At 67.8% G+C, this 13,794-nt stretch overlaps 1 protein-coding gene across 8 annotated transcripts in view; it reads left to right on the top strand.

The window, feature by feature from the left end:
* Window positions 1-13,794, top strand: part of HDAC5 (histone deacetylase 5) — a 34,988-nt gene that overhangs the window by 9,536 nt on the left and 11,658 nt on the right. For 3 of the 8 annotated variants that reach the window (XM_064473435.1, XM_064473431.1, XM_064473428.1), the window contains 21 exons: window positions 28-155; window positions 254-385; window positions 745-857; window positions 3,017-3,148; window positions 4,032-4,251; window positions 4,367-4,572; window positions 5,096-5,371; window positions 5,838-5,994; window positions 6,667-6,800; window positions 6,886-7,006; window positions 7,121-7,170; window positions 7,255-7,362; window positions 8,441-8,496; window positions 8,635-8,722; window positions 8,821-8,940; window positions 9,034-9,131; window positions 9,856-9,974; window positions 10,048-10,181; window positions 10,401-10,485; window positions 10,937-11,090; window positions 11,906-13,586. In XM_064473435.1, coding sequence (XP_064329505.1) covers window positions 28-155; window positions 254-385; window positions 745-857; window positions 3,017-3,148; window positions 4,032-4,251; window positions 4,367-4,572; window positions 5,096-5,371; window positions 5,838-5,994; window positions 6,667-6,800; window positions 6,886-7,006; window positions 7,121-7,170; window positions 7,255-7,362; window positions 8,441-8,496; window positions 8,635-8,722; window positions 8,821-8,940; window positions 9,034-9,131; window positions 9,856-9,974; window positions 10,048-10,181; window positions 10,401-10,485; window positions 10,937-11,090; window positions 11,906-11,966 — 2,692 coding nt within the window. In that variant the 3' untranslated portion in view covers window positions 11,967-13,586. Of the gene's footprint in view, window positions 1-27; window positions 156-253; window positions 386-744; window positions 858-3,016; window positions 3,149-4,031; window positions 4,252-4,366; window positions 4,573-5,095; window positions 5,372-5,837; window positions 5,995-6,666; window positions 6,801-6,885; window positions 7,007-7,120; window positions 7,171-7,254; window positions 7,363-8,440; window positions 8,497-8,634; window positions 8,723-8,820; window positions 8,941-9,033; window positions 9,132-9,855; window positions 9,975-10,047; window positions 10,182-10,400; window positions 10,486-10,936; window positions 11,091-11,905; window positions 13,587-13,794 lie in introns of those variants that run through there. The other 5 variants (XM_064473436.1, XM_064473430.1, XM_064473433.1 and 2 more) reach the window with 4 other exon arrangements.

Raw genomic sequence — 13,794 nt, 5'->3', positions numbered from 1 at the left:
TCTCTGCCGCCTTCGCCCCCCCCCCAGGGCTCACCACACCTCGTTGGACCAGAGTTCCCCCCCCCAGACCGGCAGCCCGGGGACACCCCCATCCTACAAACTCCCCCTCCTCGGCACCTACGACGGCCGGGATGATTTCCCGCTCCGCAAAACCGGTGGGTGCCGGACCACCGGGGGGTGGGGGTGGGGGGGATGCCGGGGAGCCGTGCCGGGGCTAACTCCGCTTCCCGGGTGCCCCCCACCCGCCCCGCAGCCTCCGAACCCAACCTGAAAGTGCGCTCGCGGTTAAAACAGAAGGTAGCGGAGAGGAGGAGCAGTCCCCTGCTGCGGAGGAAGGACGGCACCGTCATCAGCACCTTCAAGAAGCGAGCCATCGAGATCACGGGTGAGCCGGGGGGCGCGGGCTGGGCCGCGCCGCCTGCCTCGGTTCCCCCAGGTCGCCGGGTGTTTCCCCGCGCAGCGGCGGGGTGGGGGTGGGGGGCCCTCGGGCCGGGACCCCGCGTCCTCCCCGTGGCTACCAGGTCACGCGCGTGCTCGTGCACACACCTGTGCTTTTGCAATATGTGCGCGCAGGCGTGCTTGTGCCTTCGCACACCTTTCCGTGTGTGCGCAGGCTACCCCCTCCCTCCCTCCCGGGGCCGTGCACCCTGGCAGGGGAAACTGAGGCAGGGATGGGGGGGCGGCGGCGGCCCCCCTGTGGTGCCGTGCCCCCCCCACCCCCCCCGTGACGCCGCGGCCCCGCAGTGTCCTCGGTGTGCAGCAGCGCCCCGGGCTCCGGGCCCAGCTCCCCCAACAGCTCCCACGGCGCCATCGCCGAGAACGGCTTCACCGGCTCCGTCCCCAACATCCACGCCGAGGTAGGAGCTGCCGAGGGCTGGGACGCGCGTGTGCGGGGCGTGTCCTGGGAGCGTGCTCAGGGCGCGCGTGTGTGTCCGGGTGTGTGCTGTGAGCGTGCTCGGGGCGCACACGTATGCTCAGGTGTGTGCTGTGAGCGTGCTCGGGGCGCACACGTATGCTCAGGTGTGTGCTGTGAGCGTGCTCAGGGCACACACGTATGCTCAGGTGTGTGCTGTGAGCGTGCTCGGGGCGCACACGTATGCTCAGGTGTGTGCTGTGAGCGTGCTCGGGGCACACACATATGCTCAGGTGTGTGCTGTGAGCGTGCTTGGGGTGCACACGTATGCTCAGGTGTGTGCTGTGAGCGTGCTTGGGGTGCACACGTATGCTCAGGTGTGTGCTGTGAGCGTGCTCGGGGCGCACACATATGCTCAGGTGTGTGCTGTGAGCGTGCTCGGGGTGCGTGTGTGTTCACACGTGTGCTGTGAGCGTGCTCAGGGTGCGCACATATGCTCAGGTGTGTGCTGTGAGCGTGCTCGGGGCACACACATATGCTCAGGTGTGTGCTGTGAGCGTGCTCGGGGTGCGTGTGTGTTCACACGTGTGCTGTGAGCGTGCTCAGGGTGCGCACATATGCTCAGGTGTGTGCTGTGAGCGTGCTCGGGGCACACACATATGCTCAGGTGTGTGCTGTGAGCGTGCTCGGGGCACACACATATGCTCAGGTGTGTGCTGTGAGCGTGCTCGGGGCACACACATATGCTCAGGTGTGTGCTGTGAGCGTGCTCGGGGCACACACGTATGCTCAGGTGTGTGCTGTGAGTGTGCTCAGGGTGCACACGTATGCTCAGGTGTGTGCTGTGAGCGTGCTCGGGGCGCACACGTATGCTCAGGTGTGTGCTGTGAGCGTGCTCGGGGCACACACGTATGCTCAGGTGTGTGCTGTGAGCGTGCTCGGGGTGCGCACGTATGCTCAGGTGTGTGCTGTGAGTGTGCTCAGGGTGCGCACGTATGCTCAGGTGTGTGCTGTGAGCGTGCTCGGGGCGCGCACGTATGCTCAGGTGTGTGCTGTGAGCGTGTTCAGGGTGCACACGTATGCTCAGGTGTGTGCTGTGAGCGTGCTCAGGGCGCACACGTATGCTCAGGTGTGTGCTGTGAGCATGCTCAGGGCGCGCACGTATGCTCAGGTGTGTGCTGTGAGCGTGCTCGGGGCACACACGTATGCTCAGGTGTGTGCTGTGAGCGTGCTCAGGGTGCGCACATATGCTCAGGTGTGTGCTGTGAGCGTGCTCAGGGTGCGCACATATGCTCAGGTGTGTGCTGTGAGCGTGCTCGGGGTGCACACGTATGCTCAGGTGTGTGCTGTGAGCGTGCTCAGGGTGCGCACATATGCTCAGGTGTGTGCTGTGAGCGTGCTCAGGGCGCACACGTATGCTCAGGTGTGTGCTGTGAGCGTGCTCGGGGCACACACGTATGCTCAGGTGTGTGCTGTGAGCATGCTCAGGGCGCGCACGTATGCTCAGGTGTGTGCTGTGAGCGTGCTCGGGGCACACACGTATGCTCAGGTGTGTGCTGTGAGCGTGCTCGGGGTGCGTGTGTATTCACACGTGTGCTGTGAGCGTCCTCGGGGTGCGCACGTATGCTCAGGTGTGTGCTGTGAGCGTGTTCAGGGTGCACACGTATGCTCAGGTGTGTGCTGTGAGCGTGCTCGGGGCACATACGTATGCTCAGGTGTGTGCTGTGAGCGTGCTCAGGGCGCACACGTATGCTCGGGTGCGCGCCGTGAGTGTGCTCAGGGCGCACACGTATGCTCTGGTGCGTGCCGTGAGCGTGCTCAGGGCGCACACGTATGCTCGGGTGCGCGCCGTAAGCGTGCTCAGGGTGCACACGTATGCTCGGGTGCGTGCCGTGAGCGTGCTCAGGGCGCACACGTATGCTCGGGTGCATGCAGCCATGTTCACTGTACTCAGGCGTGTGCCACCAGCGTGTGCGTGTTCGGCGTGCACACATGCTCGAGTGCACGAAGCTGGTGCGTGTCTGTCCAGGTGCACACGTGTGCCCTGGTGCGTGCAGCCCGCCTGTGCTCCCAGAACCGCAGGTTGCGCACATCCGTGGCGTGTTTTGGCACATGCGTGTGTGTGCTCATGGCATGCCCGTGCCGTGTGCCCCCGCCCCACAGCAGCTCCTGCCCCAGCACCGAGCCCTCACGCTGGACGGCGCCAGCCAGCTCAGCCTCTACACGTCCCCGTCCCTTCCCAACATCTCCCTGGGGCTGCAGGCCACCGTCACCGTCACCAACTCCCACCTCAACGTGAGTGGGGCCGGCGCGGGGGCTTGGCGTGGGGACCCTGCGCCCCGTGGGGGTGTCTCAGGGACCCAGAACCCCACAGAGGTGACGTGGGGACCCTGCGCCCCGTGGGGGTGTCTGAGTGACCCAGAACCCCACAGAGGTGACGTGGGGACCCTGAGCCCCGTGGGGGTGTCTCAGGGACCCAGAACCCCACAGAGGTGACGTGGGGACCCTGCGCCCCGTGGGGGTGTCTCGGGGACCCAGAACCCCACAGAGGTGACGTGGGGACCCTGCGCCCCGTGGGGGTGTCTCAGGGACCCAGAACCCCACAGAGGTGACGTGGGGACCCTGCAGCCCGTGGGGGTGTCACCAGGACCCAGAACCCCACAGAGGTGACGTGGGGACCCTGCAGCCCGTGGGGGTGTCACCAGGACCCAGAACCCCATAGGGGCAGTGTGGGGACCCCATAGGAGACGGCACAAGGCCCTGGTACCCCCCAAGGGTGTCCTGGGGACCTGGCAGGCTTGGCGTGGGGACCCAACACCCCACAGGGGACCCTGTGCCCGTGGGGTGACTGTTGGGCAGGAGGGGGATCCCAAACCGGGAACCCCAGCATCCGGGACCCCCCCGTATCCCCCAAGGCTGTGTTTGTGCCTCAGTTTCCCCACAGGAGAGAAGCTGAGGCTGGTGGGGGGAGGACCGGCAGCACCCCAGTGTCCCCAGTTTGGGTGCTCCCAGGCTGCGGGGTGCAGGGTTTTTGGGGTGGGGGTGTCACCCAGCACCTCGAGGGGTGACAAGGGGTGGGAGCATCCCTCTGCCTCCACGTGCAGCTGCTGAGGGCCGGGGGGGGCGGGCTCAGGGGTGGGGACGGGGGGGTCCGCAGTGCCGTCCTCTGCCCCCGCAGGCGTCCCCCAAGCTGTCGCCGCAGGCGGAGGCCGAGCGCCCGGGGGTGGCCGCCCTGCGCCCCGGGGCCGCCCTCACCGGCAAGTTCCTGAGCACCTCCTCCATCCCGGGCTGCCTGCTGGGGGTGGCCCTGGAGGGGGACCCCCCCGCCGGCCCCGCGTCCCTGCTGCAGCACGTCCTGCTGCTGGAGCAAGCGCGCCAGCAGAGCACCCTCATCGCCGGTCAGTCCCCTGCCCTGCCTCAGTTTCCCCTGCTTGCAAACCCCCTCCCCACCCCCCCAGATGGATTTTTGGGGGGGTGTCGGGGCGCCCTGCTGATGGCGGCCGGCTCCCGCAGTGCCGCTGCACGGGCAGTCGCCGCTGGTGACGGGGGAGCGCGCGGGGAGCGTGCGGACGGTGAGCAAGCTGCCACGGCACCGGCCCCTGAGCCGCACGCAGTCGTCCCCGCTGCCCCAGAGCCCCCAGGCCCTGCCCCACGGCGCTCTGCCCCACGGCGCTCTCCAGCACCACTTCCTCGACAAGCAGCAGGTCCAGCTGGGCAAGGTGGGGCAGGGGCTGCCGTGGGGCTGGGAGAGGGACTGGTGTAGGGCATGGGGTGTATGGGGTGCATATGGGGCGGGCACGGGATATAGAGCGGCCGTGGGGTGGATAGTGGGTAGCTGTGGGGTGTCGGGTGGGTACAGGGTGAGGATGGAGTGTGGGGCGAATGTGGGGTGGCTATGGGGTATAGGGTGGATATGGGGTGGTTATGGGGTGGATATTGGGTAGCTGTGGGGTGGATACAGGGTGGGGATGGAGTGTGGGACATCTGTGGGATGGCTGTGGGGCATAGGATGGGCATGGGATGCGTGTGGGGTGCACATGGGGTGAGCATGGGGCGTGTGGGGTGCATATGGGGTGGATATGGGATATAGGGTGGCGTGGGGTGGATAGTGGGTGGGTGTGGGGTGTCTGTAGTGCATGGCAGGGGGCACGGGGTGGAGGCTGGCACAGGACGGCCGTGGGGCTGGCAGGTACGTTGAGGGGGGGTCAGTTTGGCCCCCTACACCCACCGCCCACCCCCCAGCTGCTCCCCAAGCCGGGGGAGCTGGCGCGGCAGCCCCCCACCCACCCCGAGGAGACCGAGGAGGAGCTGACGGAGCAGCAGTCGCCCCCCCCGGGTGGTGGGGTCCCCCCCGGCCCCCCCCTCGCTCTTGCCTCCCCAGACGCCGGGGACCCCCCGGAGCAGCTGCAGGACCCCGAGGGCTGCGGGGTGCCCCACGAGGAGCCGGGTGACAGCGGGGACGAGGCTGAGGGCCCCGGGGTCCCCGACGTCACCGAGCTGGGGGTCACGTACAAGCAGGTGAGACCTCGGGGGCCCCGTGGATCAGTGGTGGGGGGACACACCAAATATCACCAGCTCCCTCAATGCCCCCCGTAAACTCTTGCCTGAGCATCCCTTGCACGCGCATCGTGTGCCTGAGCATCCCTTGCACGCGCGTCCCTGGCCCTCCGGCCAGCCGTGTCCCCCCCCTCCGGCTACCTGGGGGCACGTTCCCCCCCCCACCCCCCCGCATGCTGCCGCAGCGATGACTCGGAGGGGCCGGTGACTCATCCCACCCCCCTCTCCGGCCTCCCGGCACCGCCACCCCCGCACCGCAGCCCCCTCCCCCAGCCCCCGCCATGACTCATCCCCCCCCCCCCCCCCCCCCCCCCCAACCTCGGACATGGCCACCCCGTCCCCGGCTGGGATGGGGACACGGCCATGCCTCACGCCGGGCCGGGGCTGGGGGGCGCCGGGGCTGACGGGGGGGCCGGGCCCCCCCCAGGTGTTCCCCGAAGCGCCGCTGCAGCTGTACCCCACTCCCTCCCTGGGCATCCTGGCGCTGCCCCACCCGGCCCTCGCCCGCACCCAGTCGTCCCCCGCCACCGCCGGCATCAAGCCCCCCGCGCCCGACGGGCCCCCCAAGCACCTCTTCACCACAGGTACGGGGATGGGGGGGCGGCGGGGGGTGTCCCGGGCGGGGGGCTGCTGTCCTGTGGGGTGCCGCATCCCTTGGTGGGCCCAGGGGTGCTGCAGTCCCACAGGGTGCCCCATCCTGTGGTGCGGCCAAGGGTACCCCGTCCCTTGGTGTCCCCACGTCCCACGGGGTGCCCTGTCCCTCGGTGTGCCCAGGGCTGCCCCTGCTCCCCAGGGTGCCCCATCCCTTGGTGTCCCCACATCTCACGGGGTGCCCCTGCTCCCCAGGGTGCCCCATCCCTTGGTGTCCCCACATCTCACGGGGTGCCGCTGCTCCCCAGGGTGCCCCATCCCTTGGTGTCCCCACATCTCACGGGGTGCCCCTGCTCCCCAGGGTGCCCCATCCCTTGGTGTCCCCACATCTCACGGGGTGCCCCTGCTCCCCAGGGTGCCCCATCCCTTGGTGTCCCCACATCTCACGGGGTGCCGCTGCTCCCCAGGGTGCCCCATCCCTTGGTGTCCCCACATCTCATGGGGCTCCCCATCTCTTAGGGTGCTCCTGTCCCATGGGAACCCCCTATCCCACAGGGTCCCCCATCCCTCGGGGTGCCTGGGGGGGGGTCTCCGTGCCCCGGGGAGGGGTGGGGTCCCGGGGGGGGGGCCGGTCCCAGGCGTGCCGCTGTGGCTGCCCGGCGCAGGCGTGGTGTACGACACGTTCATGCTGAAGCACCAGTGCACCTGCGGGAACACCAACATCCACCCCGAGCACGCCGGCCGCATCCAGAGCATCTGGTCCCGCCTGCAGGAGACCGGCCTCCTCGGCAAGTGCGAGGTGAGGCACCCCGCCTCCCGGGGGTCCCCTCCTCACCTTCAGGGGGGAGGGGGCGGGGGCCTCACTCCTCTGTCCCCCTCCCCAGCGCATCCGGGGCAGGAAGGCGACGCTGGAGGAGATCCAGACGGTGCACTCGGAGCATCACACGCTGCTCTACGGCACCAGCCCCCTCAACCGCCAGAAACTCGACAGCAAGAAGCTCCTGGGTGGGTGCCGGCTGGGGGTGGGGGGCGCCCGCGTCCCCCTTTGGAGTTGGGGGGACACACAGACGCTGTCCCCGCCAGCCCTGCCCCCGGTCACGGCGCTCTCTGCCCCGCCAGGTCCCATCAGCCAGAAGATGTACGCGGTGCTGCCGTGCGGGGGCATCGGGGTGAGTATGTGGGGGGCGGGGGGGGGGGTCCCCCCGAGCTGGCCTGGCCCCGCTGACGCGTCCCCCTCCCCGCCCCCACCGCAGGTGGACAGTGACACGGTGTGGAACGAGATGCACTCGTCCAGCGCCGTGCGCATGGCGGTGGGCTGCCTGGTGGAGCTCGCCTTCAAGGTGGCCGCTGGGGAGATCAAGGTGAGCGGGGTGGGCTGGCACGCTCACCTGGGCGTGCAACGGTCCTCCAGCACGCTTTTATGTGTGCAGTGGTACCATGCACGCTTACCTGGGTGTGCACAGCGAGCCTGTGCATGGTGACACTCGTGCACGCTTGCACGCGTGCAGTGTCCTCGTGCGTGCTACCCTGGGGGTGTGATGGCCTCCGTGCAAGCTTGCACGCGTGCAGTGTCCTCGTGCGTGCTTCCCTGGGGGTGTGATGGCCTCCGTGCAAGCTTGCAGTCGTGCAGTGTCCTCGTGCGTGCTTCCCTGGGGGTGTGATGGCCTCCGTGCAAGCTTGCAGTCGTGCAGTGTCCTCGTGCGTGCTTCCCTGGGGGTGTGATGGCCTCCGTGCAAGCTTGCACGCGTGCAGTGTCCTCGTGCGTGCTTCCCTGGGGGTGTGATGGCCTCCGTGCAAGCTTGCAGTCGTGCAGTGTCCTCGTGCGTGCTTCCCTGGGGGTGTGATGGCCTCCGTGCAAGCTTGCACGCATGCAGTGTCCTCGTGCGTGCTTCCCTGGGGGTGTGATGGCCTCCGTGCAAGCTTGCACGCGTGCAGTGTCCTCGTGCGTGCTTCCCTGGGGGTGAGATGGCCTCTGTGCAAGCTTGCACACGTGCACGCTTCTCTTGTGCACGCTTACCTCTGTGCGTGTGGTGGTCCTCCAGCACGCTTGTGAGTGTGCAGTGGTACCATGCACGCTTACCTGGGTGTGCATGGTGAGCCTTGTGCACGCTTGCACGTGTGCAGTGTCCTCGTGTGTGCTTCCCTGGGGGTGTGATGGCCTCCGTGCAAGCTTGCAGGTGTGCACACCGCTCTTGTGCACGCTTACGTGCACGCACGCGATGGTTCTCCAGCGCACTCGCGTGTGTGCCCTCGCACGCGCGGCACGCGGGCGTGCGTGGCGCCCCTCGTGCGCGCTTGCCGATGCGTCCTGTCCTCGTGCGTCGGCGTACGCCATGGCGCTTGTGCGCGCTCGTGAGCGTGCCGCTCCCCTGCCCGCTCGCCCAGGCGCGCGCCGCACACGCGGGCACGTGCCGCACGTCTCCTTCTCTGTCCCTGCAGAACGGCTTCGCCGTCATCCGCCCCCCGGGACACCACGCGGAGGAGTCCACGGCCATGTGAGCGTGGGGCCGTGGGGAGGGGCCGTACCGGCGGCACCCCGCCGTGGGGTGGGGGTGGGGGCAAGGTGGTGACCCTGGGGGTGCCCGGGGCCACCCCGGGGCCACCCCGGTGCTCACCCTGTCCCCTCTGCCCAGGGGCTTCTGCTTCTTCAACTCGGTGGCCATCTCGGCCAAACTGCTCCAGCAGAAGCTCAGCGTGGGCAGGATCCTCATCGTGGACTGGGTAAGGCCCCCCCTGGGGAGGGGGACGGGGACCCCCCCAGGTGATGGGGGCCCCGTGGCATGGGTGGGGGGTCCCTGACGCCACTGCTGCCCTGGCAGGACATCCACCACGGGAACGGGACCCAGCAAGCCTTCTACAGCGACCCCGACGTCCTCTACATCTCCCTCCACCGCTACGACGATGGCAACTTCTTCCCGGGCAGTGGGGCGCCCGAGGAGGTACGGGGAGGGGCTGGGGGGGTGGGGGTCACCCCATGTCGTGTGTCCCCCCCCCCGCTGTAGCCTTTAGGGGTCACCTATGGCTGTGCCCAGGTCGGCAGCGGGATGGGAGTGGGCTACAACATCAACATCGCCTGGACCGGTGGCGTCGACCCCCCCATCGGGGACGTGGAGTATCTCACCGCCTTCAGGTGGGGGTCCTGGGTGGGGGTCTCCTGCATCCTGGAGGCATCCGCATGCTCTTGGGGGGGTCCCTGTGTCCTGAGGGGGAGGGTCCCCGCATCCTGGAGGGGTCCCCATGCTGTGGTGGGGAGGGTCCCTGCACTCTTGGGGGGGTCATTGTGTCCTGAGGGGGGCGTGTCCTGCACCCTGAGGAGGGGTCCCTGCACCCTGAGGAGGGGTCCCTGCACCCTTGGGGTGGCCTCTGTGTCCCGAGGGGGGTCTCTGCACCCTCAGAAGGGTCTCTGCAACCTTGGGGAGTCCCTGTGTCCTGAGGGGGTGGGTCCCTGCATCCTGGAGGGGTCCCCATGCTCTGGTGGGGAGGGTCCCTGCACTCTTGGGGGGGTCATTGTGTCCTGAGGGGGGCGTGTCCTGCACCCTGAGGAGGGGTCCCTGCACCCTTGGGGTGGCCTCTGTGTCCTGAGGGGGTGGGTCCCTGCATCCTGGAGGGGTCCCTGTGCTTGCGGGGGGAGGGTCCCTGCACTCTTGGGGGGTCCTTTTGCCCAAAAGGGGGTCCCTGTGTCCTGAAGGGGGGTCCCTGCAGCCTTGGGGAGGGTCCCTGTGTCCTGAAGGGGGGTCCCTGCACTCTTAGGGGGAGTCCCTGTGTTCTTAGGGGGGGGGTGTCCCATGCCCTTGAGGAGGTCCCCGTGCCCGGGGGGGGCTCCCCGTGCCCAGCCCTGACCCGCTGCCCCCCAGGACCGTGGTGATGCCCATCGCCAACGAGTTCTCCCCGGACGTGGTGCTGGTCTCGGCCGGCTTCGACGCCGTCGAGGGCCACCTCTCCCCGCTCGGCGGCTACTCCGTCACCGCCAAATGTGAGTGGGGTCTGGGGGTGTCCCCAGGGTGGGGACCCCAGCCGAGCTGCTTGTCACACACCCCCTCCCCCAGGTTTCGGCCACTTGACGAAGCAGCTGATGATGCTGGCGGGGGGCCGGGTGGTGCTGGCGCTGGAGGGGGGGCACGACCTGACGGCCATCTGCGACGCCTCAGAGGCCTGCGTCTCCGCTCTGCTCGGCCTGGAGGTATGGGGGTCACCCATGGGAACCCCCCCACCTGTGGGGACTCCCCCTGCCACCCCCTGACTCCCGCAGGGCGTATCGGGGTGCACACCCTGTGCCGCGTGCCTCAGTTTCCCCCAGGTTGATGAGAGGGGCTCCAGTCCCATCCCTGCTCTTGAGAAAGGGGGGGTTTTGGGGGTGCTGGTGGCAGGTTTTGGGGGTCTTGATGGTTTGTTCACCCAGCTGGAGCCCCTGGATCCGTCCCTCCTGCAGCAGAAGCCAAACGTGAACGCGGTGGCCACCCTGGAGAAGGTCATCGAGATCCAGAGTGAGACCCTGCGGCCGGGGGGCACACGGACCCCACCGGGGTCCCCGGGGGTCCCTGGGGCTAATCCTGTCATGGGGGGGCACAGAGGGATCCCCAGGGCTGGCCTCGCAATCGGGATCTCAGTGGGTCTGTCCCTGCCATGGGAGGTCCTGGGGTCTTTTCTTGCCTTGGGGACACCTGGAGGGGTCCCTGGGGTTGTTCCTGTCCTTGGGATCCTGGGGGAGGGGTCTTGGGAGGTCCCTGGGGTTGTCTTTGCTGTGGGGGTCCCTAGGGCTCTTCCCTCCATGGGGTCCCGGGGAGGTCCCCGGAGCCGTCCCAGCTGTGGGTGACACAGAGTCCCTTGGACTGTCCCTACCACGGCAGTCCCATGGGTCCCCCTGGGCTGTCCCCGCCATGGGGGTGCCGGGGGTCCCTGCCCGGGGGCCGTGCCCAGCCCTGCCCGTGCCCGCAGGCAAGCACTGGGGCTCGGTGAAGCGCTTCGCGGCGGCCGTGGGCTGCTCCTTGCTGGAGGCACAGAAGGGGGAGGCGGAGGAGGCCGAGACGGTGACGGCCATGGCCCTGCTCTCGGTGGGCGCCGAGCAGGGGGGCACCGACCCCCAGCCCAGGTACGGCCCCCTGGGATGCCCCCGGCTGCGCCCCGATCCGCGCATGTCCCCGGGCGGGTGTGGGTGCACGGAGCCACGCGTGTCCCTGGGGGGTTCGCGGGTCCCTCGGGGCTGCGCGCGGAGCCACGCGTGTCCGCGGGGGGTTCGCGGGTCCCTCGGGGCTGCGCGCGGAGCCACGCGTGTCCGCGGGGGGTTCGCGGGTCCCTCGGGGCTGCGCGCGGAGCCACGCGTGTCCGCGGGGGGTTCGCGGGTCCCTCGGGGCTGCGCGCGGAGCCACGCGTGTCCGCGGGGGGTTCGCGGGTCCCTCGGGGCTGCGCGCGGAGCCACGCGTGTCCGCGGGGGGTTCGCGGGTCCCTCGGGGCTGCGCGCGGAGCCACGCGTGTCCGCGGGGGGTTCGCGGGTCCCTCGGGGCTGCGCGCGGAGCCACGCGTGTCCGCGGGGGGTTCGCGGGTCCCTCGGGGCTGCGCGCGGAGCCACGCGTGTCCGCGGGGGGTTCGCGGGTCCCTCGGGCTGCGCGCGGAGCCACGCGTGTCCGCGGGGGGTTCGCGGGTCCCTCGGGGCTGCGCGCGGAGCCACGCGTGTCCTCAGGGGGTTCGCGGGTCCCTCGGGGCTGCGCGCGGAGCCACGCGTGTCCCCCCACATCGGCGTGTGCGACCCGGGGACGCGGGGGGGGAGCCGGGGCTGCGGTTTGGGGGGCTGGAGGCAGCCGTGCCCGGTGCCAGCCCGCGGGGCCGAGCTCCCGGCATCGCTGCCCCGGTTTCCCCGGCCGGGGCTGGGCGCCCAGCCCCCCCGCCGCAGGATCGGGCCCCGCTCAGGCCCTCTCTGTCCCTGGCCAGGCCGGCGGAGGAGCCGATGGAGGCCGAGCCCGCGCTGTGACCCGCCGCCCCCCGGCCCCTCGCCCACGGCCGAGGGGTTTTTTTTTTTTTTCCGTTTCCGAAAAAGTAAGAAACACCGAGAAGAAAAAAACACACACACACACAAAAAAAAATCACATTTAAAAAGAAGAAAAAAAACATAAAAAAACAAAAAGGACAAAAAAAAAAAAAACCTGAAATGGAAGAAACCAGGAGGAAAAACAGAAAAAAGAGGAAAATATTTTCTTTTTCTATTAAAAAGAGGAGAAAAACACAAAAAAATACCACCCCCCGTCCTGTTGGACCCCAGCTCCACGCGGTGTTTGCGGTCGTGTCTCTTGTGAAGCATCGGTTCCACCAGCACCCCCGCTCCTCCCGCCCCCTCCGTCCGTCCCTCTGTCCGTCTGTCCGTTAGGTTTTCCCCGTCGCTGCCCGGGCCCCCCCTCCCGGTCCCTGCCGCGGCTCCTCTTTTTTTTTTTTTTTTTTTTTTTTTTTTAGGGGGTTTTCCTTGTTTTCTCCCTCTTTTTTCTCCCACTCGTTCCCTCCCCGGCTCCGGCGTCCGCCCCCCCCGGGGGGAGGCGATGGGAAATACTCGTGCCTTTAATTAAGTCAGTTTTTTTTTAATGCCTTAATTTCCCTGTGATCTTTTGGGTTTTCTCAGTTGTTTTGGTTCCCCACCCCCCCCCCCCACGCCCCCCCTTGGTGTCCCCGTTTCGCAGGGGGACACGAGACGCAGGGGACGAGCCCCGTCCCCTTGTCACCCCGGGTCGATGGGTGACGGGTCCCGGCGCCTTCGTCGGGATGAAACTTTGTTCATTCCTAAAAGAGAGGAGAGAAAAAAAGGAGGGGGAAAAAAAAGACAAAAAGAGGAAAAAAACCACTTTACTTTTCCTGTTACTTCACCAGCCGGAGGGGACTTGGAGCGATTTTAGCTTTAAAAGAGAGGAAAAAAAAATAACCCACACAAAACAAAGGTATATAATTTTATTACAGATGTATTATTTAATAGTATTTTTTTAATGGGTGGCACCGGCCGCGGTCCCGGGGCAGAGGGGGAGGACGGGGACGGCGCTTCATGTTTTAAGTTATTCCGGGGGGTTTTGGGGTGGCTCGGGGGGGTGGGGGGAAGGGTCCTCGAATCAGGGCGGTGGGGGTGAGGGTATGTCCCCTGTCGCCTCCCCCGGCCCTGGCGGGGGGTGACCCTGGCTCGGGGCAATGGGATGGGGTGTCACCAAGTCCCGCGGGGACACCACTCCGTCTGTCCCCAACGCTGAGGACAAGCCTGTGGCGCCAAGGTGGGGGCTCTGTTGGGTGGCGGTGGCAGCCTGGGACCCCCCCCCACACCCCTCCCCTTTTGGTGGTGGTGGGGGGGTCGCAGCCCCCAGCCCAGGAGGGCGAAAACACCTTGCGTAGGAACCAACCGCCTCCCGGTGGGGGGGGGAGGGGGGCGAGGCCGCCTCGCTTTGGGCTGGTGCGTGTGTGTCCCCCCCCCGCCGCGTCCCCCCTGTCCCAGCCCTGCCTCGGTTTCTTTTCTGTCCGTCCAACGCCCGCTCGCGCGCTCTCGATATGGTTTTCAGTTGAGTATTTTGTAAGATGTTACCGATGTTCGTCCTTGTATAAATAAAAACTGTTTCTGGCAATACCCAGTGGCGCCCCGCTGCATTTTTGGGGGGGGGGGGGGGGGGGCAGGGATGCACTGGGCAGGGGTGCTGGAGCCTTTGTGTCCCCTTTTCTGTCCCCGTCGGAGCAGGACAGACACCCCCAGGGCTTCACGATTGCCCTGCGTGCCTCAGTTCCCCCACCTACAGCAACATCCATCCACCGCGGTGACGGGGTGCGGAGCTGGACCA

The sequence above is a fragment of the Phalacrocorax carbo genome, chromosome 25, assembly GCF_963921805.1.
Source record: "Phalacrocorax carbo chromosome 25, bPhaCar2.1, whole genome shotgun sequence".
NCBI lineage: Eukaryota > Metazoa > Chordata > Aves > Suliformes > Phalacrocoracidae > Phalacrocorax > Phalacrocorax carbo.
Note: the sequence above shows the minus strand (reverse complement) of the source record. Positions and strands in the feature narration are given on the sequence as shown.